Below are 26,395 nucleotides of genomic sequence, written 5' to 3'. Positions count from 1 at the left end.
CAAAATTTGCTCAAACTTGACATGTTTTTCAATATGCTTTGATTTTTTTTAAATGATTTTTTTCATTGAAAAACTATTTTGATTAAAATATTGTGAGCAGCTCTACCCATGCAGCCATTATTATATCAGGGACCATTCAGGGCTGCCCTGGTCAGTTACTCCTCTCCCCCTCCACTAGGAACAGGGGTGGCAGTTAAATCAATGGGTCTACTCCTATGCATAATACTTGAATCTATGTGTTTGCAAGATTTGGCCCTTTGATTGTAAGCTCTTTGGTGCAGAGACCTTTTTAAATTAAAAATTAATGGAGATATCCTATCTCCTAGAACTGGAAGGGACCTTGAAAGGTCATCAAGTCCAGCCCCCTGCCTTCACTAGCAGGACTAAGTACTGATTTTGCCCCAGATCCCTACGTGGTCCCCTCAATGATTGAGCTCACAACACTGGGTTTAACAGGCCAATGCTCAAACCACTGAGCTATCCCTCCCTCCTTTTCTTTTTGTACAGCATGTAGTGCAATAGAGTACTGATCCTTACTGGAGCACTTGGGCACTCATATATAATACAATTGATAAATAATGATAATGACAACACAACAGGGAAGAAATAGACTTCATCAAACAGAAACTACGAGGGAAATGTTAGCCAGCAGAATGTGGTTACCCAAACTAGAATTTCTAGTAACAAACTATAATATTTTCCAGATCACATGAGCTGACAACCTTTTTCTTGCAAAAAATAGTGCCAGATTTTTAGTGACTGCAAGTGATCAGAAACCAGAATCATGGTATAACATCTTACATGAAAGATGGTGCCCACTAGCAGCATAACACTTTCAGGAGAACCATTACACAATGGTAAGAAAAGTCCCAATGATTGCTATGAGGTTTTTTATCCTTCCCCCTGTTTCCAAGGCAGGGTACATCAGTTGTATATGCTCCTCAGTTATCTAAGGCAGAAGATTAGGAAGTATAAATGTCTAGCACTGCTCTCTCAAGAGAAAACTGTCAATTGAAGAGTTGTTTGAAGAGTTGTTTAAAGATCATATGCACTTACCACCGCAGGTAAATGAGTATGTGACATTATTGAACAATGAATAAGAAACAAGCAAATTAAATATTTGCCTCCTCTTTTCATTCAGTTTTCTATGTAAGCAAATTACAGGCCTGTTTCCCATGTATGTGGTGCAAAGGGGCCTAACTGGAACCTGGCCCTGTTTCCACTTGCACATCATGGCTATAGCACTGTTTCCAATCTGATTTTCTCTATGTGGATCCGATCCTGTGGAGAAGCTGAGCAACACAGAGAGTGCCTGGAGTAAAAGGTGCACAGGAATTTACAAGGTCAATCCCTGTGTGCCTCTGCAACCATTGTCTGTTCTCTGTGGTGAACAGGTTCCCTTAGCTATAGGACATAGCAGCACTTCCCAGGATCAAGTCCAGCATCTGAGTACCCTCAGTTGGAAGATTGGGCCCTGATTGATCTGAATCACTATTTCATTTCTCGATTGCACAATGGGCTTATTTTGTAGCAGGGCTGAGGGTGCTTTCTGCAAGACAGAGAGAGGAAACCATGGTGTTTGCAAAGCCCTACAGTGATGAACCAGAGGCTTTATGGTTTAATGTAACCTCCTGGACCAAGGGCCGTATCTTATTTAAGGAGCTGTGCAAACACCCGTGTGAGCACAAAGGAGACTGGGGGTAGGTGACCTTGAACACCCCAGACAAACATTCAACTCCAGGTTACAGCTGACTGGAATCCTGAGGTTTCACTGGCTTGAGGCCAGTTTGAAACCCACTCTAACCACCCTAGTATTTTATAACATTGTAAAGACCGTATTGTTTGAAACATTTCAAAATTTTAACACACAAACTGGCAGCCTCCCAAAACCATCTCAAATGAGCCAAAACTATCACCAGCCACCCACCTTCCTGTCCATTACCCTCTGATTAATGACATTCCACCTACAGGGTCCGCCATTAAGAATATATCTACTGAGGGACCTCTGCATAAATAAGATCATTGAGACTTGTAAATTGTCTGTATAGTTTGCAGCTGTGTTTTATATAGAGGTGTCTCTTTTTATAATGTGGTGACCATACAGGAGGGGATTCTCAGTGGATAGAAGGAGAGAGATCAATGCTCCTAGCATCTCGTAAAACCTTAATTGGACACAATGAAGCATGAGAAATGTCTGGAGAAAGCATTTGCTTCATCATGCTGGCTGCACCATAGTGTGTCTCTGCAATAATTTTTGTGTTGCTTACCAGTTAGCATCGTACCTTCTAGGCTGAAATATCCATTGTAATATTCGTTGTGAATAAATTACCCAACAGATCTAGCCTTGTTTTTTAAATATATGTATTGTCTTTTATAGATGCGCCAAATAAGTTATGGGACAGATGTTATTCAACCAGATTCAGCAGTGACCATGATGTTCCGTTTTGGATTCTGGAACAGCAGGGTATTTTCCAGGTAGGAAGTTCAGAGACACACTGCCACTGGAAATTATGTTAAAACATCAATTAGAACTGGTGTTAACCGGTGAATGTTTCCAATGAATCCAACCTTGTTTTTTATAAATAGCACTGGAGGGGCTCTATGTGTGGGATTAGCCTCAGAAATCAAGTGGGCTGAATGTACTTCAGAAATAATATTCATCTTGTCCTCTGGCCTCCAGAGCGGGTCAGTCCCAAATCTTATCTCAAGGAAATAACTGGGGGTCTGACACTATCAGCCTTCCTCAGATGGCTAATTCCATCTTCAACAAAGGGAATATTTGTGTGAGGACGAGTTTTAGACACAGGTCCTGGGCGATGATGGGCTCTCTGTTCTCTTCGGGAAGTGCAATGCTTGTACTGAATTCTGAGGCGGTTGCTCATTTTTCACTCAGGCTCAGCTCATTGACGTCCAAGGGAATTTGCCAGAGGATTGAATAAAAACTTAGTATGCTTAGGAGTTGGACTTTGTTAATAGGATATCCCAGAATGCATTGCTCTAGGTGATTTTGAACACGTCAAGCACTGTGGCTAGCCGCAGCATGGCCACCGCTGGCCCAGATCAGCTGACTCAGGCTTGTGGGGCTCAGGCTGCGGGGTTATAAAATGGCGGCTTGAGCTGGAGCTCGGGCTCTGAGACCCTCCCCTCCTCACAGGGTCTCAAAGCCTGGGCGCCAGGCTGAACCTGAATGTCTAATAGCAATTTTATAGCCCCACAGCCCGACTCAGTTGACTTGGGCTCTGAGACGCCCTGCCATGGGTTTTTTATGGCAGTGTAGACATACCCTATGTGACACTTACACCCGTGTCTGAACGCAGTACATCAGCTGATACAATATCACAACCTGGCATTTTAGCTTTGCATGTAAAGGAACCACTCGTTACGATCTAAAAGCTTGCAGCTGCAGTATTTTTTTGGCTATATGACATTTCCTTTTCTATTTTTTTTTCTCATTTTCCATTACTCTGCCACTAGCCGAATTGAAATACCAAGTAAAAACATGAACAGAGCACGCACTGCTGTTAAGTCAGAGGTTCAGACTTACTGAAATACAATATCGTTTTTAAGATACTTGGGGTAGGGAACAAACTATTAATAACATGCTTGAAATCTTGATGTGGTACAGGTGATCGAGCAAGAAGCCAGGAGCCATGTTAAACGTATGGACACTAGATAGGAATATTAAACCTCTAGTACCAAACCATGGTATTGTTTCAGAATTTAGATTACAAACCATTTAGGAGATTAGTCTCAGATTTCAGTGGGCAGAGCAAATTGCAAGTTATTTTTCCATCCACACTGATTATTTTGTCAGCTTAAACCTCACTGCAGGGAACTTTCTTACTCAGACACACTGAAGCCAGCTGGGTTTTGCCTGAGAAATGGCTGAGGGATTAAGCCTCAGATGTGTGTAAAATCAGGTGTCCGGACCCACTATGGGACAAATTCTGTTGATAGTTTAACTTGGTCAAGATTGTTGGTCAGTTTAGTTTACAACAAGGAAGATTCAGTTAGATATTAAGAAAAGCTTCCTACTGTAAGGATGGTTAAGCACAGGAACAGGTTACTCGGGAGGTTGTGGAATGCCTCTCATTGGAGGTTTTTAAGAACAGGTTAGACAAACACCTACCAGGAATAGTCTAGGTATACTTAATTTTGCCTCAGTGCAGGCAGATGGACTAGATGACTTCTTGAGGTTCCCTTCTATGAGATCTAGTCCCATTTATATTATTGGTGGAGTTTGTCTCAGTCAGTTTTGCCACTGTATTGTACTTAACTTTTACTCATCACAGTGATTTCAAAACATTTGGGTGGCAAGTTATACCTACTGCTTTTAAACAGCATGAGCTCTTGAAAATGAGGGACCAGTAGCATTGGCTTGTGTCAGATACAGTTTGAGCAGGCAATATGCAAGCTTCCCCAGACAGATCCACCAATACACTGACATGCAATATTCCCAGCAATTCCAATTCTGGTCCTCCTTGAGCAGAGACCAACAGTGGTGTTCAGTTGTAGCAAAGATAATAGCCATTTTTTTATGTGGACAACATTCTTTGTGGCCTAGAATAGGTGATACAATACACTCATTTTAACACATAACCCAAGCCAAGATCTGAATGAAAATCTCAAGAGGAGAAAGACTAATGCGCCAACTATCAAGTTCAATTTGTTGTTGAATAAATCAGTACCCAGAACAATCACTAGGCTTATTCTGTAGGTAAATATAACGTTACTCTCGAAGGCAAACTTGACTATTTAATGTCATTTACAGATGTATCATTAATAAAAAAAGACTTTGTTTTGAAGGTGAGATGTTCTTATTTTTAATATTTTATCCTATGTTTCTGTAAAAACATTCTCATGATTATTACAAAAAACCTTTCCCCTCATTTATGAATGCAAGAAAGATGGTTAAGTGTCACTAATATTACTTGACACATATCATCTTTAACTTATCTAGCATTATGAGGTATTTTGTATGTATATCTCTTCATGGGTGTCCTTTAAAATAAATGTTTATGTGTGTATGTATATGTATGTATAGTGAGTGATAGTCTGTAAATGTTTAAAATGATATGACAAAGATATGCAGTAGTCATCATACAGCTTGGGAAGCCAACATTTTGACTCTTTGATTTCCATATCCAATATGTAACAAAATATGTAAAAGGTTACTTAGACTTCATTACTTTTATAAAAGGTTCAATTCCTCAACTGCAGTAAAAATATGAGGAATTTGTTTACATAGAAATAATGGCAAAAGTGTTTATTTTTCCCAAGGCAAGAACTCTATTTGATAAGTAGGTTGGACCCCCACTCACCTCTTTAAACTGTTTGGAGCATATAGGATTTGTTAGCATGGATTTCATGTCTATCAACCTGTCAGGATGCTTTTGCTTCAGGCCCCACCCAAATCAGAAGTCTATGTAGGGGACCAGACATCCTGATATTAGGGGCTTTGTCTTATATAGACAACTATTACTCGCCACCCCGATTTTTCACACTTGCTATCTGGTCACCCTAAGTCCATTTATATTCATAAAGCACGTAAGAACATGCTTAACAAAAAGTAGGACAGAATTTATCTTTTTTTTTTTTAATTATTAGCATTTTCCAGCCACCAATAAAACTGATAAAAAAAGAATCAGGGAGCGGGAGAGGGATTTCTCAGGTATATTAACAGAAAAATTATTTCACCTTTTCACTTTAATGTTGAACTCTTCCAAGCAACCCTACTGACAACTGATACTGCATAAAGAGGCTTACAGGCTAATGATATCGTATCTTAGACTGGATAATAAAGGTAGACATCTTGGGCACCTGTGAAGATAGTGTGATCTTGTTTTAATACCATATTATAAACAGAAGTAGGACAAGGGGCTTACTTGGTAGAATTATATTTTCTGGCTTGCAGCCCTAGTAATTTGACTCAGTAATTCCACAGGAAACAAGGTTTTGAGGAGAATTCATCCAGTTTTGCCTAGCTGCACAATACCTGCTGAACTGAGTAATCAAGATAAAGGCAGTATCACAAGAATTCTCCAAAGTCCCCTTCCTGTCCTCACATATGTTTAGACTCTTGACATGGTTGGATAAAGTTTATTTTAGTTCCTTCTTTCATCATGGCAAGAACTTTACATTTAAAAGCTAGTACCTAAGACTGAAGGTGGGAAAAAACTTTTGGTATGTAGCTTTATACCTTTACATTACCCCTTAAAGGTCATTCAACTAGGATATAACATATTTGGGTAATGTAACTTTCTCTGAATATTTTTGTTTTTTTGAGTTGTGTGTGTGTGGGGCAGGGGGTGGCGGGGAGTGGAACACTGACTATTATTACATAACACATTTTTTTCCCAGTGATCTGGTTTTCCTAAGGATATACACATGTATTAAAAGGAAAATGTAGAAGTTGTTGAAACCACTGGAGTAGTGTCATTTCCAATTCACTGCAACAAATTTGGAGACTTCTTTACGGTGTTTATAAGTTATTGATGTGCAAGTTAACAAGCCACATGCAGGCTAATATGAGGCAGGTGGTATAACTGTTTCTTGAAACAAGCCCAAATACTTTGAAACCGGTGTTAATACTGTGGACCAGTCCTGGCATGGATTTGGAGCCACTCTGTAATAATTTATGGAGAATGCATATTGATCTGGATATTGGGATCTTTATTGTATGGATACCTTGGTTTTGTTTAATACAGGCAGAGGGGTTTGGAGTGTGGGAGGGGGCTCTGGGCTGAGCCTGGGGCAGGGGTTTGGGGTGCCGCTCTGAGGGAGGGAGTTTGGGTGTGGGAGGGGGCTCAGGGTTGGGGCTGTGGGTTGGAGTGTGAGGTGCAGGCTTTGGGAGGGAGTTTGGGCTCAGGGATGGGGCAGGGGGTTGGGGTGCAGGAGGGGTGAGGGCTGCAGGCGCCAGGTGGCGGTTACCTTGAGTGGCTCCTGGAAGTGACCGGCATATCTGGCTCCTAGGCTCAACGCTGGCCAGCTGGCTCCACGCACTGTCCCTGCCTGCAGGCTCTGCCCCCGCAGCTCCCATTGGCCACAGTTCCTGGCCAATGGGACCTGCAGAGTCGGCGCTCTGGGCGGGGCGTGGGGGCAGCGTGTGGAGACTCCCTGGCTGCCCTTGTGCCTAGGCGGCCAACATGCCGGCCGCTTCCAGGAGCTATGTGGAGCCAGGGCAGGCAGGAAACCTGCCTTAGCCCCACTGCGCCACTAACTGGACTTTTGGCCTATTAAAATCTCCCAGATTGCTTGTAATAGTAACAGGGAGATTGAGGCTGATTTCGGTAGACTCCTGGCCAATCCGGGAGGGTTGGCAATCATACTTAGGTAAGATAGACGTGTGTAGGCTGTTTATTGTGCAGTAAGAACAAAGCATTTAGAGAAAAAAAGGATTTTTAAAACAAACAAACAATACTTTGTTTTAAGAAAGATTTTTTCCCCCAATATATATTACTGGTCACAGATTCCTGAAGGAAAGAAATGCAGCTGTTTGAACTCAATCAGACCTGATTGGTAAGCATGGTTAATGCACAGAGTACTGTAGATCAGGGCTTACCCTACGAGTGGGAGAATTGAACAAATCCACCCTGAGATAGTTTAAGGCATGAAGCATGACACCGGGGGTGGGGTGGGGTGGGGGCTCTGGAAGACCTGAAAGGGAACAGAAAGGCAGCTAGATCTGTATCTATGAGAAACCCTATGTTTAGCTCCCCTTCCTAACCCAGTTCTGCGCTTCTGTACCTCACAGAGGTGTTGTGAAGATAAATACATTTAAAATTGCAAGGTGCTCACATACTATGCTGATGGGAGCTATACCAGTACCTTTCAAAGATGGTAACTTCTTCATGACCCCATTCTGCAATGTTACTCATGGTGTCCCCATGACTTTCTGAAGGAGGCACAGGTGGAACAGGTGACTTCTGTTGAAGATTTCCATTGCAAGACAAAATAGCCGTATGGCAGGTGCATATGCATATCACCATCCAGAATTTGGTCCTATATATATATATATATATAATATGCATATGTATGAATATAGGGAAAATATATATATAATATATAATTTTAATAATGCTTGACTTCTGTGAGAAGCTACAGGGTAGGTTTTCATTTAGCAGTGACTCATCTTTGTTAGCTTTTTTTTTCTTCTTACTGCTTCATCCAAGAAACTCTGACTAAGTCAGCTTTGCCACGTCCCAAGTGTAGCCGGGATTCCTCACAGCTTTTGATGCAAACAGAGACTAGTAATTCTCCTCAGAAATAGCAAGAAATTGCTATTTGTGGGCTCATGCTTTACGCAATGATGACCTTGGCTGAGGCAACCTAAACAGAATGGGCCCCAGTGCATGGAGCCGATGCCATTGTGGTAAATAAAGGCAGCGCCAACAGGGCATGATTTCAACATGCATTGGCAAATGAAACCTGCTTGGGCAGGGGCACTATGCTCGTAAGCTATATTTTCATAATGACAGACTGGGAACCTGATGACATTATGTCATAGTAAGACAATCCAGGTTTGTGTCTCAGCTCCTTTTTTGTTTGTTTAAATACAGTTGCTTTTTACACTACATATATTACAGTTTTATTATCATGTGTTTTAACATGATGAATGGTAGAGATCGGCTAGAAGGGAAATGACAGATACTTGTCAGCAGCTCAGCACTTCAGGTTTTGAGTTTGACTTTGTGGCTGATCACATAATGCTTCTGTTTGGGGACATAAACCAGCTGTTACCTGATGGAGGCTAGGAAGAAACTTCCCTTTGGGGCAATTTATTCCACTCTGAGGACTCTTATCCCTTTCTCTGAAGCATCTCGTGTTGGCCACTATCAGTGACAAGACACTGGACTAGATGGACCATGGGTCTCATCCGGTATAGTGAGTCCTTTGTCCCCCCAGTCCCCACTGCCACCCCTCTCCAACCACGGTTTTTCTATATGAAATTTCAGATACCTGTGAATGTACTAAACAGCCTTCTAAAGGTGGAGTGATATTGGCACCAGAGTATGTTCATTTCTCAGGGGGTTGTGCAAACATTGTTTTACCCACAGTTTTGTTGCATGTGGCTTTTTTCTTTTGGTTTAGGACCATCCTTACACTGACATTCAAATAAAGCCAGATTGGGGCTCAAAAAAACAAACCTGTCCCAGAGATGTAGGCACAGATGGAACTGGAACCAAATGTCCCAAAGGTTTGGAGAGATTCAGATTTTGTGTTCTGTTTCAGCATGCTGTAGAGTTAGAACTAAGCCAGGACATTTGTAACCCAAGATTCAGAAAAACTTTCCCACAGTTCGGAGCAGATGGGTTCAGACCAGGAAAACCATATAAAACCACCAAGTTTGTCAGGGTTTCCGCCTGAAACAGTAAGTTGAATGAAAACCCAGCCCAAAGCAATGTGAAACGTAGTCCAGATGCACCAAAAGGCTAACAAACTTCCGTGAACCTGGCCCAAATTTCAGATTTGTAAGGTTGTCCTGGCTTTGGGTGTCTGTGCAAATTATCCCTAAGTAATGCTAAGGGCAGCCAAGGCAGAGCGATTAAGATGTTGATCAGGGGTTCTCAAACTGGGGATTGGGACCCCTCAGGGGGTTGTGAGGTCATTACATGGGGTTCACGAGCTGTCAATCTCCACCCCAAATCCTGCTTGCCTCCAGCATTTATAATGGCGTTAAATACATTAAAACGTGTGTTTAATTTATTGTGGAGGTTGCACTCAGAGGCTTACGATGTGAAAGGGGTCGCCAGTAAAAACGTTTGAGACCCACTGATGTTGACTTTAGGCTTTGGAGATGGTCACAAGACATGACAAAATAAAATCAAACATACAGAAGAACCCTTCCTCTTGTTGTGCTCTGGTGATAAGCTCCCAGATCTTGGGCTCTTTCTACATGACTTTGGGGAAGTAACAAGCCTCCTACTAATACCCGTGTCCTAGTGACTGGCTTTTGGAGCTTGGGCTTTCCACCAGTCATTGCTCCACTAATCGCACTCCACTCTATTCTATTCTAGTTCTTATACTACACCCATCAACACTGTATCCAAGTACCTACAAATAGCTTTGGTAGCCCTGACTGTTGGACATGGACACTGTGTGCAAAGATCTTGTTTCAAGTGAAGTTAGATTTTACCCAAACTATTCACAAGATAGGGTCGCTGTATGTAGAACTTATGGATCTTCCAAATTGTTCATTGTAACTTTACTAGGTATGTTCTGGGGTCTGTTAGTGGGTAGTTTTTATCATTGTCTCTCTCCATATCTATTTACATTGTGGTTATTTCACTTGAAGCATATTGTGTGCTCTTTAGCTATTCCCTATTGTTTTATAGCAAGAAATATTAACTCAGAAACACACTCAAGGTACATTGTTTATGTTAAGGTCTCTCCCTGATTCTCAGCTTTCTCTCTTCAGGACAGTTTTGTTAAGATGATATTACATCTCCGGGGCCTACTTCGTAGCAGCATTAAAGTTGTGATGAATAAAACAACTGTGGTGAGTCTGCAATAAATTAATTGCTCCATTTTATATGAACAGGAGAACTAGCAGGAGACTTGAGGCTGAACACAAATATGACTATTACTTGGGATCCATGGTTGAAAGAGTGAGAGGAAGGGAGAAAAAAAGATGCCATAGCGGGTTCAGGAGAAAAGGGAAAGAATTTGAGAAACAAACCTCTGCCCAGAGCATTGTGGTTAATAATAGGCAATTTGGAATGTCATTTTCCATTTGCCTCAATAAATGGAAAATCTGAAGTTGCTCTTCAATGTTCAGATTTTAATTTTACAGGGATGTAATGAGCTATGAGAGAGTGCCATTCTCCTTTACTGGATAGAAACTGAACTGCTCAACTGTGTTTCCTAGACCCTCTAACTGCTAATGGAGATTCTCCTTAAACTCAAGAGGCAAGTGCCTTTTTGTTTGCTTGTTTTTAAGGTAGACGCTGAGTTCTATCCCTCCTGTGACTGTAAAATTCTGCTGACAAGATCAGTCTGGAAGACATGCCACAGAGCTGTTACACTACTGTCCCAGAAGTGAGATCCATGAAACTCAGATGCTCAAGGATAAGTTTTGTCTAAGAGGAGTAGGCAATGAATTGACTGATGTGCAGCACTCCCCTCTACCGGGCAGAATCAGAACCCTTTGTCATGTACTCTACATTGCTCAAAGCCATCCGAGATTCCCCTTTATTTCTAGCACTTAGGACTTTTGTTTTCAGAACTTCTGGTGAGAGTTTTCTCTCTGGTGCGACCACGAAGTTCAGCGTGGCCATGATGTGCAACATAATGAAAATTGTGAAGATCCTAGGTGACCACCTATTTATTACAATAATCTCTCGCTATCATAAGGCCAGAGTTTGCCTCCTTTACTCACGCTATAAAATACCTCATTCTGGAAATAGTCCCATTTTTCATCAGTGGGACTCCTCTTGAAATGAGGTGCTACTCAAGGTGCATCAAGGTAGCACCCTAGCCCTTAGTATCCAAGTGACCTCAACAGTTGGCCTCTTGTATCTTGGTATATGCCATTTTTCTGTCATTCCCCCACACAGAAGGAAAGAATGGTATGTTCTGGGAGCGATTGCTAAAAGGAAGTAAGTTCTTCAGATGCACAGTAATTGTTTGACAATGCACAGTTTGTTTGCAGAGGGAACAAGCCTGAGTTGTCAGAGGCCATTACTGTGCTGAAGAGACAAAAAATACAGAAAGAAAGAAACCTTGGCAGGGAATCTCTAGGCAGGACAGCGGTTTCTCTCCGAAATTCCCTGTGTCTGCAATGCCATTAACACTGACTTCGCTTGGGTCACACTTGCTTTATTGTTTTCCAGTACAGTAAGTGGTGCATGCAAGCTGGTTAAAGGGCCCACTGCCGGCTAGTGAACTTCGGCCTCGTTCTTTCTTTTTTGTAGATAAGCATGTCCTTCTTCTGCTGTTGCCACTGTCTCTCAGCTACTCCAGGAGAGGTAAGAGAGCAGCTAACCTGTTGTGTGCAAAAAATTCCCGCATACAGAACTCTTTGGATAGCAGGGATAGGAAGGAGGAAGCGGGGGAAGAGGGTTATTAATGTGCGCAGTGGGGGGAAATCAAGCAGACTAATAATAAAATATCGGAAACTGATAACTCCTTTCTTGCCCTGGAATGCTGGACAAGGATGATCTTATGTGGGCAGAGCATGGTTGCTGAACTGATTCCACTGTACAGAGAAAGTTAGAGAGAGGGAAACGTAGGTGTACTTACCCAGAAATCCCATATATGCCTATGAAGGGTCTAATTGTGAACTGGTGTATGTGTCTACGCAGGGATTTAAGATGACGTACGATGACCCACTCCCCTCCACAGGCTAATCTCATTGCAGATGGGGAACTGCCACTCCCTCCTACTACACAAGTGGCCAGGGACAGACCTCTGGCTCCACTTCCGCATGGTGCTGGCCTGCACAGCTGCGTCTATGCACTGTGAAAATAAGCAGTGACAATTTGGTGTCTGCTTTGCTCCCAGGGCAGCCTAACTGTGTGCTGTCCCTTACTCAGGGCAGATTGCAAGGTGCCAGTCTGACCATAAATGAGAGCGAAGGCAGACAGTAAATTACTACAGCTAAGCACATTTACCAAATTTGTGTTTGGTACGTTATTTTGGAAAATGTTTGTATGTATTTTCTGGACACTGCAGAGAGTGTATGAGCTTCTAAGCTCTATGGGGCTGGGTCCCTCTTTTTGTAGCCCAGTGTGGATCCTGGTCCATGAATAGGGCTCATGGGCCCAATTGCCAAACAAATTAATACGTGAATAATAGTAATAATTAAAGGGGGGGATCTTTCATATTATTAATTGTTAAATATGAAAAAGTTAAGAAAAGTCAATTAGCACCTTTTTGCATTCACGTGCCAAGGGATAACAGGATCCAAATTGTACGCTCCTTAATAGCTGCTTATTTTTCTGATTAGTTCATATAAAAATATACCCACAAAACCAAAATTGGTGCAGATTCCTAGCAGCTTTTTCAACCCAGCATCAGTGATCATTTTCATTGATGATCATCAGCATGCTTACCCTCAAATACACTTTCATCAGATAGGTCTTTCCTCTGAAGAAGGGCAGACTGAATTTTTTTGAATTTCAAACTTATGAGGAACAACTGTCTCTACATTTTGAATTGTGGTGAGAAAAAAAAAACCAGGAAACAATGGCCAACAAAACATTTGTAAAATTTTGTTTTTGTGTTTTTTCATCCGTTCTAATCTCTACTTTTCAAAAAACGTTGCAAACATTATTGCTTAAGCCATATGATTCCTATTATGAGGTAGATATGAAATAGTGTCCTTGTTTTATTCATGAAAAAATTGAGGCACAGATAAAGGTGAAGTGACTTACCCTTATTTTTCTGGTTTAAATATTTTTAACACTCAGTGAGCTCATGGGACAAGATGCTGGAAAAACAATTTGCCAAAGACTTAGTTGGGAGTTGGAGGGTGTGTTTGGCACAGTGAATCATGAACTGTGTAGTAGACTGATAATGGTCAACTTCTAGTGGTAATTCTGAAAATGTAATGGCTGCTAAAACTGAGAAAATTCTTTTCCATCTAGCAACAGATAGATATTAGAATTCAGAGCACTCATAAACAATGCCTAAGAGCAACTACGTAGGTTGGTTCTCAGAGTTCAGACACCCAATTTTCTATAAAATAGCTAAGATTGGGAAAAGTATTCTTGGTACTAGATTGCAAATAAACACATGGGGGCAGAGTCTCAGCTGGAGTAAATTGTCCAAGCTACACCATAATTTACACCAGCTCAGGGTCTTCCCAGGGAGAGAAAATGAGGCAACTGTACCTGACTTATTTAATGGAACACCTTTTCCAATTTTCTTCTGGTTCTTAGCAGTCTTCTTTGGGTGGGATTGTCCTTGCTTTGGGCCAGAACTTACTCAACAATGAGTATTCCTTATTCCATAACTAGTCCCCACTGACTTCAACAAAACTACTCCTGGTGAAATAAGCCACTGTTCAATACAAGTCAAGGGGATCATAGCGTCAGCATTTGTTGGTCACCTTGAAACTTTTGTGATCCGATTGAAAAAAACCTCCCAACTTTTAGAGTTATACTTGTAAATAATATCCAGTACATTGGGAGACTTCCTCTTGGCTAGTCTTTAATATTCCCCTCCAGGTAGGAATACACATAACCTTAGGTGAAGATGTCAGCATTGATTTAGCATAAACAAAGCTCTTTCCCCTTCAATTTGACCCCTTGCATAAGACATAATAACTTTTCTTCTCTTTCACAGAGGGAAGCTCTTACTGCACACTATCCAAAACGACCCTGTCAAGACATTGGCAGTGGTAAGATTTTAACTATTTTCCTTGGATGTTTTATTTTTAGATGGTGGTTGAAGTGATAATTAGTAAGTTCTGGTATTCACCCCAAAATGTTTCATTGCTGAAAGCATATATATGTGTGTGTACATAGATGCACACGCCTACATATTCTCAGGCTCCCAGCAGACTGCCCCCCCTTCCCCGGGGTTTGTAAGCATGTGGTTATAAAAGAGCATATCAAAGGGTAACGTTCTCACATTTGTAAAAAGCAACAGAGGGTCCTGTGGCACCTTTGAGACTAACAGAAGTATTGGGAGCATAAGCTTTCGTGGGTAAGAACCTCACTTCTTCAGATGCCATCTGAAGAAGTGAGGTTCTTACCCACGAAAGCTTATGCTCCCAATACTTCTGTTAGTCTCAAAGGTGCCACAGGACCCTCTGTTGCTTTTTACAGATTCAGACTAACACGGCTACCCCTCTGATAGTTCTCACATTTACATAACAATTTTTATCCCCCCAAAAAACTAAACTACCAAACATGTATAGGAATTCACTTCAGTGCTGCTGAAGTGGAGCCATATTTGGGGTGGAATGCAGCAGTTTAGGACAGGAAGTGAAGAATACCAAATTTAGTTGAAACTGGAGGATCATTGAAGGAGGGAGAATAGAATGTAATTGGCAAAGGTGGATTTTCCCCAAGGCTAAAAACTCTGTTTAATATGGAATATTTAAAGGGGTTAGAAATGATGGTGATAGACATTATAGTAATTTATGAAGGGAAGGCAAGTGTCAAATTGGGACAATTCTTACAGCATCAGATAGGTCTTAAAAATCAAAGTGTTTCCGATTTTTGGTCATTTGGTTTTTTGACAAAAGCTCAACATTTTTTGCAGAAAGCAGAGACTTACCATGATATATTTTTTTTGTCTTATTGAAATCTCTATTCTCTGTCAAAACCCAGCCCTAATATTTTACCTGGAAATGGGATAACTGACAGCTAGCTGTATAGTAAGATATCAGCTTAGCATTTATCAGAGGTTTCACAGTTTCTCAAATCACTTTTCTACAGTATTCAACAAAGCTGCCAAACAGGTATTTGTTTCAGACAGACTGAATAAGTAAATAAAAGATCCACCTGGAACTAGATAAATGGCCATATTCTTCTTTCAGTTGACTATGGAGTAACTCTCCGTTGCGTTCAGTGGAGTAATTCTGGGTTTTCCCTGACATCTCAGAGAGCAGACTCTGACCTTCTGTTTAGTTACAAATGGATTACTTGCACTCTTAATTTTCCTTTTTGTTGAAGAAAAGTATTTTCTTTCTCTCTTTTTTAATAGAACTAAGACACTTCTTGAAAACCACTCTCAGCATTAATCTGGCAGTAAGGAAGCATACTGAAACCTACTTTTGGAGAATAAAATCTGACTAGAGTTTTCCTTCTTTTAAAAAAAAATGTTGCTGTGACATTTGTTAGAAATATTACTAGTAAATGGATCATGTGTTCCATCGCTCGGGAGATGCAATTAGATTTTCTGCAGGTTTGTAAAACAAACTATGGTCTAAGTGTGTTGTCATGGAACCATTGGTCTGATTTCCAGTTAGATACCTCAACTTTTAATTAGGATTCTAGTACTTATTTTGGTGCAACTGTTTTTTTTCAAAATCACCTAAGGGATTTGGTTCTCAAATCCCCATTAAAGTTATTGGGAACTGGGCAGCCAAATGCTCTAAGTGGAGTTGAAATTCTTAGCCTACATGTTCTGTTAAACATTATGTGCAAAGAATAAGAAACATTTGCTTAGTGGAGAAGATTTGAGCACCTCACAATCATTAAAGGATTTTATCCTCCCAACACCTCTGTAAGGTGAGGAAGCATTATCTTCAGTTTATGTATGGGAAAGTGAGGCATAGAGTAGATTAAATCTTAGAATCATAGAATGTAGGGCTGGAAGGGACCTCGAGAGATCATCTAGTCCAGTCCCATCCACTGAGCCAGGACTAAGTATTAACTAGATCACCCCTGAGCAGGTGTTTGTCTAATCTGTTCTTAAAAACCTCCAGTGACAGATTCTACAGCCTCCATAAGTCATTTGTTCCAGTGCTTAACTACCCTGACAGGAAGTTTTTCCAAATGTCCAACTTAAACCGTCGTTCCTGCATTTAAGCCCATTGCTTCTTGTCCTGTCCTCAGTGCATAAGGAGAATAATTTATTGCCCTCCTCTTTATAACAACATTTTACATGTTTGAAGACTGTTATCATGGTCTGCTCCCATCCCAGTCTTCTCTTCTACAGACTAAACAAACCCAATTTTTTCAATCTTTCCTCCTAGGTCATGTTTTCTAGATCTTTCTCTAATTTGTCCACCTCTTTCCCAAAGTGTGGTGCCACAAACTGGACACAGTATTCTAGCGGAGGCCTTATCAGTACTTAATAAAGTGGAAGAATTATTTCTCATGTCTTGTTTACCTCACTCCTCCCAGTGCTAATACATCTGAGAATGATGTTCACTTTTTTTACAACAGTATTACACTGTTTACTCATATTTAGTTTGTGATCCGTTATCATTCCCAGATCCTTTTTCTACAGTGCTCCTTCCTAGCCAGTCATTTTCCATTTTGTATCTGTGCGATTGGTTATTCCTTCCTAAGTGCAGTACTTGGCATATATCGTTACTGAAATCCATCTATTTATTTCCGACCATCTCTCAGTTTGTCATTTGCACAAGGTCTCACAGGACATCTGTGGCTAAGATGGAAATGGAGCCGAGGTCTCCAAAGTTTCAGTCCAATGCCCTGTCCAGCCTTCCTACCCTAAAATGGGATCTACTGGTCAAAACTCTAAGTAGAGGATAGGAGAAGGATGATGATGCTGTAGTTAGCGTAGCACTCAGGAGATCTCAGTTTAGTTCTCTGCTCTACTTCTTGTGTGACCTTAGGCAAGTCATTTAGGGTAAAGTTTTTAAAGACGCCTAAGTGACCAATCCCATTTTTAAAAAGTGATTTAGGCACTAAAGTCTCTCTGAAAATTGGACTTGTGTTCCTGGATCACTTAAGCACTTTTGAAAATCTTACCCGTCATCTCTCTGTGCATCAGTTCCCATCTGCAGAATGGGGTAATAGCACTTTGCGGCTGCACAGGGGTTTTGTGAAGATAAATGCACTAAAGATCATGAAGTGAGCAGATACAATGGTAACTGGGACTTGATAAGCACCAAAGTAGATAGACAGATATCTGGCTCCAGCCGGTAGTACCAAGAGGACTGCTAAATATTACTATGAGTTTGTAATTGAGCATGGCCGGTAGCCCAGAGTCTTCCATATATTTCATGCAAGTCTTTTTTTTTCATTTCCCATTTGATTTATTATTTTGCTAACACTCCAATTCCTGTGGGTCTTTAATCTTTGCAGATGTCTTCAGTAGGGAGGGGACCCTCACTATGAAACTGGTCAATGTGCTCCAGATTGACACACTGTTTTCAGATATCGCTGAAACTTTCAACAAGCAGCACGGGGATCACTGGGCCATGAAGGAAGCCATCCAAAGGCTGAAAGAAGTCTCTGGCTGTGCTCCGACTAATAGTCTTGCAGCCTGCATAGAGAATATAAAGCAGGAGCACGGTAAGCAGACAAAGACTAAGGGTGAACTGAAGCCAATGGTAAAACAGTGAGAACCAAATCCTCAGACTGAACTAACAGTGCCCCCCTGCAAGTTGATGTGGGCACAGCATTGGCTGGGCTCTGTAGGGAATCTGTCTAGTCCTTGTGGCTACTAGGAAGGTCAGCAATGAAGAGGCTGCATTTTACAGGAGAGCAGCAGAGATTAACAAGTGTATTAATAAGGATTAGCCCTCCGAAGCTATGTGTCAGACCGTGGTTACCTTCGCTTTCCCCCAAACAACATGTTTCACACCATTCAGGAGGGCTATGTTTCTTGGGGGCTGGAGGGAACATAGGGAACTGATTTGCATAAAATAAGAACACTGCACCTAGTCTGATTCCATCCTTTCACAAGGTTTCAGATGATCAGTGTGTGTGTGTGTGTGTGTGTGTGTGTGTGTGTATGTCACTGTTCCAGGATAGGAGTCACCCCACTTGTGGGTGGAGTTGCATTTACACTTCTTCTTGTTCCTGCTGTACTCATGAGGTCCAGGAGTGGGATTGAATCCAGGTCTCCCACGTGGCAGGGAAAAACCTTAGACAACTGAACCAGCCCTGTTTCGAACTTCCCTGTTATTTAACAAAAGTATATGACTGATTTGCTAATTCTTATCAGACCACTTCCTGGTTTTCTGTCGCAATGTGCCATCAAGATGCTAAGAATTTTGGACACCCTTTTCCACCTGCCATGCTTCTAGCTTGGTTCTACATTGTAGAGAAATACAATTTTTTTTTCCAGCCAGGTTCAGTGACCTTACAAATCTGTCTCAAGTTCCCTCTCTTTAGATTTGGCTTTCTAGTGCAGTAACTCTTCACTTGGCAGTAAATCCAAATCTTCCTATGTAATGTTAACCCTCTGAGCCACTGCAGCAAAAAAAGAAAAAAAAATCTAAACAAGGAGCTAAACAAATCCCATATGGAGCTAGAAGCACCATCTGTTTGTGAAGCCAATAATAAGAAGAACAATGATGCATCTCATGGAAGATTAGACCAGATTTTCAATACACTTTTTATAAAGACTCACCCAACACCTGATGGTTTGCATTGAAAGAATGGCAGGTAAAAGACAGAGGATTAAGGGTCAAATTTACTCAGGTTTAACTCCAATGACTTCCCTAGAGGGAATATCAATATGTTTGTACCAAGGATGAATTGGTCCACGTGTGTTTAAGCAAGTGGCATGGAGGAACTTGACTTACTACTGGGAAATGGTTCTGTTGTACAAAACACACACACACAAAACACAACCACAGATAAGGAAGTTGGAAAGAACCTAATTTTATGGCATTCCTTTCCCAGTCAGTCACTGTGAATAGCTCAGTGGTGCCAAGTTTAGGTTTCTAGTGACAAAAGTATTTAGACATCTTTCTTGGATCAAAACAAGAACCAGCTAAATCCCAAGATATACATTGTTTTGTCTTTTAGGTGCCTGCAATGTACAGGTGCACATGGAGGGCTATAGGTTTTCCCTCGTTGCAGAGGAAAAAGAAGTGCCTGAAAAATTGGAGCAGGCCCAACGGCAGGTAGGGGAGCTGAATCATGCCACAAAGTGTGTCCTTGCTACGGAAATGAAGCTCCAGGAAATGGTCCACTCTGTGCTTCAGCGTCAGAGTCAGCTGGAGGAGACAGTGAAAGCTGCAAACCCAGAGTACCTGGACCAAGTACGGCTAGAAGTTAATCTGAGAGAGAACTTCCAGAAAGTAAGCCTGGCCAAAGACCTCTCAAAGCAGTATGGAGAAGATGCCAGCAGGGTGCTGAAGGAAATGGCCCGGTTAGCTGGCCTGACCCTATAAAGGGGCTCCAGAAATAGGGATAGAATTGGAGTTTATGCCCTGCATTTATTACCTAAGGATTGTGTACATAATGATGAATTAGAGCCCACCCTGGTAGTGCAGTCATCATGTGGACAACAAATATGCACTCAGCAAATAGCTTATGGGTAGCCCTGGGTATTAAGTTTGTTCTGTTCGCTCAAGGAACCTTAGCCAGGGCACAAGCATTTGTCCCCAGAGGGCCTTTGACTTCCATCTGGAAAATCACCGATGGACAGAAGGTACCTCCTCCCTTTAGTATAGCAATGTCAACACTTGAGGTCTAATGCAGGATTTCCACTCCTACTCTGTCTTTCTGGCTGCAGGCCACCCATAGATTCCACTTTGTGCAAGGTGAATTCCTGAGTAGCAGGTTAAGTCAGCTTTCCAGCTGCGTTGCCGCACCAGAGCAATGCAAAGCAACCAGAACTAGGCCAGAGAGTGTATGTGACTTGTCGAAGACAACCTGTCTGTCACAGTTTGTATTGGAATTCAGTAGAATCCCCACCCTTATTTTCTAGGTCAAACTAGGCTGCCTCTCAAATCTTAAACACAGCTAGTGTGCTAAAACCAGGTGTCCAGATTAAGGGCGGGAAGTGTCCATTGAAGGTATAGAGATATACTCTACATTGCTTATTATTGCTACAGATAATCATCTGAACTTAAAGGCACGTATCTCCTGTGGTACAAGTGCCTGCTTTTCCTCCTCACTCATCTCTTGAAAGTCCCAAAGGTGCGCGTGCTTCCCACTTTCATTGAGACAGAACCTTGAGGCAGGCAACACGTTACTAAAATAGCACGGGTGTGTTGCAAGTTGGTATTAAGATGCATCAGCATAGCAGTACAGGGCCCCAGGACTGGGATAACAGGAGTTGTTACAGATGTGGATTAAACTGCATTGGAAAGGTTGGCAAGACTAGGATTTCAGGAGTGCTTCTCTTTAGGTGTGAGGTGTATTGACATAGATGTGTGGGGATTGAAGAGCATCAGGAAAACGGTGATGGGGGAGTAGGACTGGGACAGCATGGATTGGTATGCTGAAGGTCAGGTGTGAGGGGCATTGCCAGACTGAATCGATTAGCACTACAGTGGATTATTGACAGCACTATTCCATCACTTCTACAAGAGCACTACATGAACTCAAACAATGGAAATAGGACAACCTGCAAATATCGGGTGCTTGTCATGAGAGTAATGGGATCTTGGCTGAACCGTTCGCAGGGATGCTAGCCTTTGAAGTCCAACTGGATCACAGCTGCAGTGCCTCACGCACACTCAGCTGAGCCTGAGGGGAAAGGAAGGTCAGAATAATTCCATAACACTTTAGACCAGGAGGCCTGTCATTAAAATGGGCCTCTCTGGAGAAAGGACTGTGTGACTGGGGGAGGGTGGGATGGTTTTGCAAATGCTGGACCTGGCCGGTGGTTGAAAAGCTCATTGAATTTGTCACATTTTTGAGGGATGATGGAGAAAATAGAAACCACAAGTGAAATCCTATCCAGCCTGCTAGAGCTCCACAAATAACTACAAAGGGAGCTCAATCTCTGGGTTTTTAGACTCTCGCTCCTGTACCCCATACTGTTGTTTTAAATGTTGTTCTCATTTGCCACTGCTCACTCCCAAAATACATCAGAGAGCCCAAGAGACTTATCTTGCCCTTAAACGTCCTCTCACCATCCCTCAGCTCATCACACACCTCACTGGGGCAGCGTACTGCAGGTTTCTTTGCTCTCTCGGCAGTGAGCCGCTCTCTGTAAATATCCACCAGACTCTGTCCTGCCAGAAATCCAAACTATTCAGACATTTCCTTTTGGAGTTTCAGGATGCCCGCTTGCTAGACGCCGGCTTGGCACAAACTCACCAAAACCCAGCAGAGAAATGCTGATCGCTATTATTATTTTCTTGAACCTCAATGCAAGCAAATGCTCCTGCATTCAGATCAGACTGGGCATATGTCTCCCCTTCCTTGCCTAACTCCCAAACTTTCTCTCTCTCTCTAGTTCTTTTCATTTTGTTGTTGAAGGAACTTGGGAAATAAGGACATTGCCACAGCTATTTCCTGCTGCTTTGCCGGTAACATCTTGAAAACTGCAATATATGCCTCTTATAGTCTCACAGGCATGCATTTTTCAAACAAATGGGCATTTTCAGTTGTCAATGGCTCACAAAGCACAAAGTATTCTGTATTTGCTTGCTTGGTGGGTTGAGTTCTCTGTGGCCTGTCACTGCCCCTCATGAAGGAAAATAACCCAGATGGTTTACCCCAACAAATCCTGCGTTCCCTGATTATCATAGCGAGATAGCTGTGATCACACTATGTTGTCTGCCAGGGCTGTGTTGCATTGTGTGCGGCTCTTCCTGATTAGGGAGGGGGTGGGTGAGTGTGTTGGTCAACAGGGGGAGAAAAACTGTCTTCTACATACTGTGTTTATGATCCTTTTAACAAAATATACATAATGTACACAAAATAAAGCGTTAGTTCAGCTAGTTTTTGTGACATTGCCTCTGCGTTTGATGCTACATTTCAGATGCATTCTCCCATGCCAGACATTTTTAATAAGAGCTGGGTGACTGTGCACAGTGCATTTCATGAAACATATATGGGCTATATTAGTCTTATGTGTCCGGGAATTCTCATATAGGATTCTTTTGCTATTGTTACACTCAGACACACCACAAACCTCATAATGTCTGTGGTTATTTCAGTCCAATGCACTCAGACATGTCTAAGGCTATTTGGAAATGGACATTCTGGAACCCACCAGCATTCCTCCCCTGCCATCTTCATGAGAAGAGGGTTCTCCATCGTGATTCTTTGAATCTAACACATACAACAGGCCAAATTTGGACCGGGGGTAAACGTCTCTAAATTTTTTTTTCTAAAAAATGTTGTTTCATCAAAACCAGAATGGTGTGGGAAAATGTGTCAATTTGTATTAAAGTTTTGAAGGGACAGTTTCTCGAGTCCAGAATGGATGAGGGAGGGAGAGACAGAAATCAAAAACCTGATCTTTTGGATCTGACAACAGATGTTTTGACACAATTCCATTTTGCAAAAACCATCCGAAGATTTTATTTTTGTTCAAAAATATATTTTGAAACCTTAAAAGTTGTCGTGAAACAGAATTGTTGTTTTCTAGCCAGCTCTGGTAACTACGGATACAAGCAGTCCCATTAAAGACAAATGAGTATGGTTGCTTTTCATGAGTAAGTGTTTCTCAATGTGCGGAAGGGCTGTAAAATTTGGCCCATGACAGGAGTGGAGTTAAGTGTCCCTGCCCATTGGTCCTGAAGTATATTACATGAGAGAGCAAGAGAAAGGCTGGCCTAGCAGTTAGTGTGCTAGCCCGGGGCTGAGGAAACCTGGGTTCAATTCCCTGTTCTTCTATACACTGCCTGTGTGACCTTAGACAATTCAGTTAGCCTCTGTTTGCTAGCTGTAAAATGGAGATAACACTTCACAGGGGTTAGGGGAAGAGCAATATAATTGTAGATTTGTGAGGTGCTCAGATGCTGTGGTAATGGTAGCTATGCGAATGAGCAGCTTTTGGGATTGGAGAACCTCAGAAGATTAAAATCAGTTGCTCACATACCCGAAGGTAAACTCTTGGGTCTGCAAAATGAGGATGGAAACCTTCTGAGCTACCCAGTACTCACTACTTCTGCTCAAGTTAGGAGTAGGGCATTCTTTCTCACAGTATTACAGTTCTTCTGTTTCTGCTCATGGCCCAAACCTGGGAGAACGAAGGCTGCTGCAAAAATAAAAAATAAAAAAGTGATGGGGGTGGGAGTCTGATGAACCCAGAGTTTTTCAGCTCTTGAAAAATAATTTGGCTTGGGATAAAGCTTGGAGTCAGAAGAGGGATTCAAATATCTCAATCCCTGCTGAATCCCTCCCATTTTCCTCCTTCACATCTGCAGTTACACACTCAGGGTTCCAGGGATCACAAGGCTGACCTGAGTCTGAAGCAAAAATGTGAGGCCTCCATTGCTGCTCAGTCTTTCTAGGAAAAAGGGCATCGCACACAAATATTTGGATCCCTAATTGGCTTTATTAAAGAAGCTGGCCATCTGGAGCCCGCTCGGTCTAATTAGTCATCAACGGGGTGGTGTTTCTGTCATAAGAAATCCTCCATTCTTACCCTGTCTTCGCACACAGGCGTTTCCAGGCTCTCTCCTCTGCTTTCATACCGTGGAGAGTGGATGCGCTCCCATTTAATAGTCATCCGCCCTGGAGCTCACAGGCCAGTAACTTGTTACTTGGCAGGGCCGCCTGTAAATTGCAACAGGCTGGAAAGGTTGCAGCTAAATATGGTAAAGGAGCCAGAAGCATGTGACTTACCCCACCCTCATTTGTAAGTCACTCAGATGTAAGGTTTCCAAACTTCATTACCCTGCAAAAAAGCTAGTGATGGGGAAAGCAGGTCAGGGGAATAAGCGGGGTGAGAAGAAAGGGGAGGAAAAACCTGGACAACAAATGAAGAAGGGTTCCGTGCATTGTAGCTGTTTTGCGGGAAAGTTCTGGGTTTTTAGTTATTCGCTTTACTTTCCAAAACAGTTTCTCTCTGGTCACCATTTCCTCCTCACACTAGCGCTGCTGTTTAGCAGAAGTGGAATTAAGTGGATTGAATGAAATCTTTGATTTTCATGCCTTTCTGGTATGAGGACAGTGAGTCTATGACTTCCTGCCGCCTGTCCTCCTTACGTTCCTCTTGGCTCCTACGGTTTCTACATAGGTGGAATAACCATGTGTAGCCGTTCCAGTGCCTTTATCACAGGCTGTGCTTCATCTTCAGCCCAAGAGGGCTCACACTGGGTTTGCCTCTCGTAAACTAAAAGATACATAAACCAAAACAAGAACAAACAACAAAAAGTGCTTGATTCAAAATAAATGCTAGGAAAACTTTGAAGGAATGTGGTTGGGGGGGGTGAGAGACTGCAGCAAATGAATCCTGTTTCTTCCATCAGTGGTGGAGTCAAGTGTAGGAATCAGTGGTGAATGGACTTGTATAGGTGTAGAGGTTTCTCTGAAACTTTCTAAGGATATCTTCTTATGTGTGGTCCTTCCACAATTTCTTGCTCTCCCCTCCTCTGGAACACTCCTTCTTCCCACCTCTTCCTCCCATAGAAGCCCTCCCCACTTCTTGATGATTTGGCGGCATAGACTACATCCAGATTCCTTAACCCACTCCTGCCCAGAATACATGACTTCCCAATCTGTAAACAGAAAGATCTCTAGCACACAGTGTAGGTACAATCGGTCAACAGAGCAGGCTCTAGTGTATACTACAATAAATGTTTAGAGGTGAGCCCAAGAACCAAAGTTCTAATCTGAACCCAAACTTGTTCTGTAAAACAAGTGCTTGTCAAACTCTGGGGTTTGGTTTGATTAAAGACCGGGGATCTGCCTCAAAGTTCCAAATCCAAATCCAAATTCAGTTGGTGTGTTGGTTCAGACACATCTCAAGTTTTATGATTAATCTTCCTTTATTTTGAGGGGGGGGAAAAGCAACTAGTTTCTCCCTGCCAAAGAGGAACTTCAGAGTTCTAGACACAATATTAAAAATATTATTCTGGCTTGGGGGAACGGCGTTTGTATCAGTTTATGAGTCATTATTAATTATTATTATTTCGCACCACCTCTAACATATAGGAAAAGGCCCATAAAGGCAAGACAGCAAAGGAACTTTTCGATTTCATACCCATCTGCATTAAAAATCCCCATCATTTTTGAGTAATAATAAAACAAAGAGCACTGAGGAGAGCAACAGCAGAAGGCTAATGTAAAGTGATATATTTCAGGCCCAGGGAGTATGGTGTAACTTACTCTTGCCTCTGCAGCTTGTTTATTGTGTTTGTCTGGTTGCCCTGGGAACCAGCTCACGCCGTTTCACTCATTTTATAATGTTCCTGTAAATGTTAGGTAGGGTCGGGATTTATTATACACTGTCAACACCTAAAATGGAACGCGCCGCTTAGCATCGTTTATTTGGCGAGACGCCTCTCCTCACTCCTAAAAAAAAAAAAAAAGTCTTTCTTATACAGATATATACGTGCATGTGTATCTCTGTACAAATAAATAAACCCTGTCAGTTTTCCAGCAGAGCCTTCGTCCAGGGAGAATTGATGTCGGGTGGTATAAAGCTTGTGTCAAAGGAACGTCTGAGCTAGACGGCAGCCGTGACCTGCTATTGGGTGGGATCTCTGACTCACATTATTTGCAAGAGGTGAATGTTTAGGGGACAGAGGGAAACATGTTTACCAGCAGTGTTTACCCTCCCTCAAAAAAGCAGCACGACCCCATCACGGCTGTCGCAATAGGCCTCTGTTGATTCAGGAGATGAGTCATCAGAATTATTAGGGCTGGAACGGGCTGGTTTCCTTTCCTTCATCTGTCCCCCGGCATGACTGGGCAGATTTGATTGCAGACTAGCGGCTGGTGAGATGAAAATGGGCTTTTGGGGTTGTTGGTTTTGGGTGGTACCAGCCAAGCTGACATATTCCATTTAACTAAGGAGGCCGTTAACCCTTTGAGTGCTAAAGATGAGTGCAGTAGCCATCTATACTCCTTACCGAGGTACTGGCGGTGAGCGTACATGTCAGTAATCC

At 42.2% G+C, this 26,395-nt stretch overlaps 1 protein-coding gene across 1 annotated transcript; it reads left to right on the top strand.

Annotated features, from left to right (window-relative positions):
- The first annotated feature begins 11,614 nt into the window (after window positions 1–11,614).
- LOC101935766 (uncharacterized) lies at window positions 11,615–22,273 on the top strand. Its single transcript, XM_024104631.3, has 4 exons — window positions 11,615–11,966; window positions 14,287–14,341; window positions 17,727–17,936; window positions 19,401–22,273. The coding sequence occupies exons 1-4, from the start codon at window positions 11,919–11,921 to the stop codon at window positions 19,766–19,768; spliced, it is 681 nt and encodes a 226-aa protein (XP_023960399.1). The 5' UTR covers window positions 11,615–11,918; the 3' UTR covers window positions 19,769–22,273.
- The last annotated feature ends 4,122 nt before the right edge of the window (window positions 22,274–26,395 follow it).

The sequence above is a fragment of the Chrysemys picta genome, chromosome 12 (genome assembly GCF_011386835.1).
Source record: "Chrysemys picta bellii isolate R12L10 chromosome 12, ASM1138683v2, whole genome shotgun sequence".
Taxonomy (NCBI): Eukaryota; Metazoa; Chordata; order Testudines; family Emydidae; genus Chrysemys; species Chrysemys picta.
Note: the sequence above shows the minus strand (reverse complement) of the source record. Positions and strands in the feature narration are given on the sequence as shown.

Coding starts and splice junctions, on each gene's coding strand:
- LOC101935766 (XM_024104631.3), top strand. CDS start 11,919: ATGTCCTTCTTCTGCTGTTGCCACTGTCTCTCAGCTACTCCAGGAGAG. Junction 11,967..14,286: donor TCTCAGCTACTCCAGGAGAG/GTAAGAGAGCAG, acceptor TCTCTTTCACAG/AGGGAAGCTCTTACTGCACA. Junction 17,937..19,400: donor GAATATAAAGCAGGAGCACG/GTAAGCAGACAA, acceptor TTTGTCTTTTAG/GTGCCTGCAATGTACAGGTG.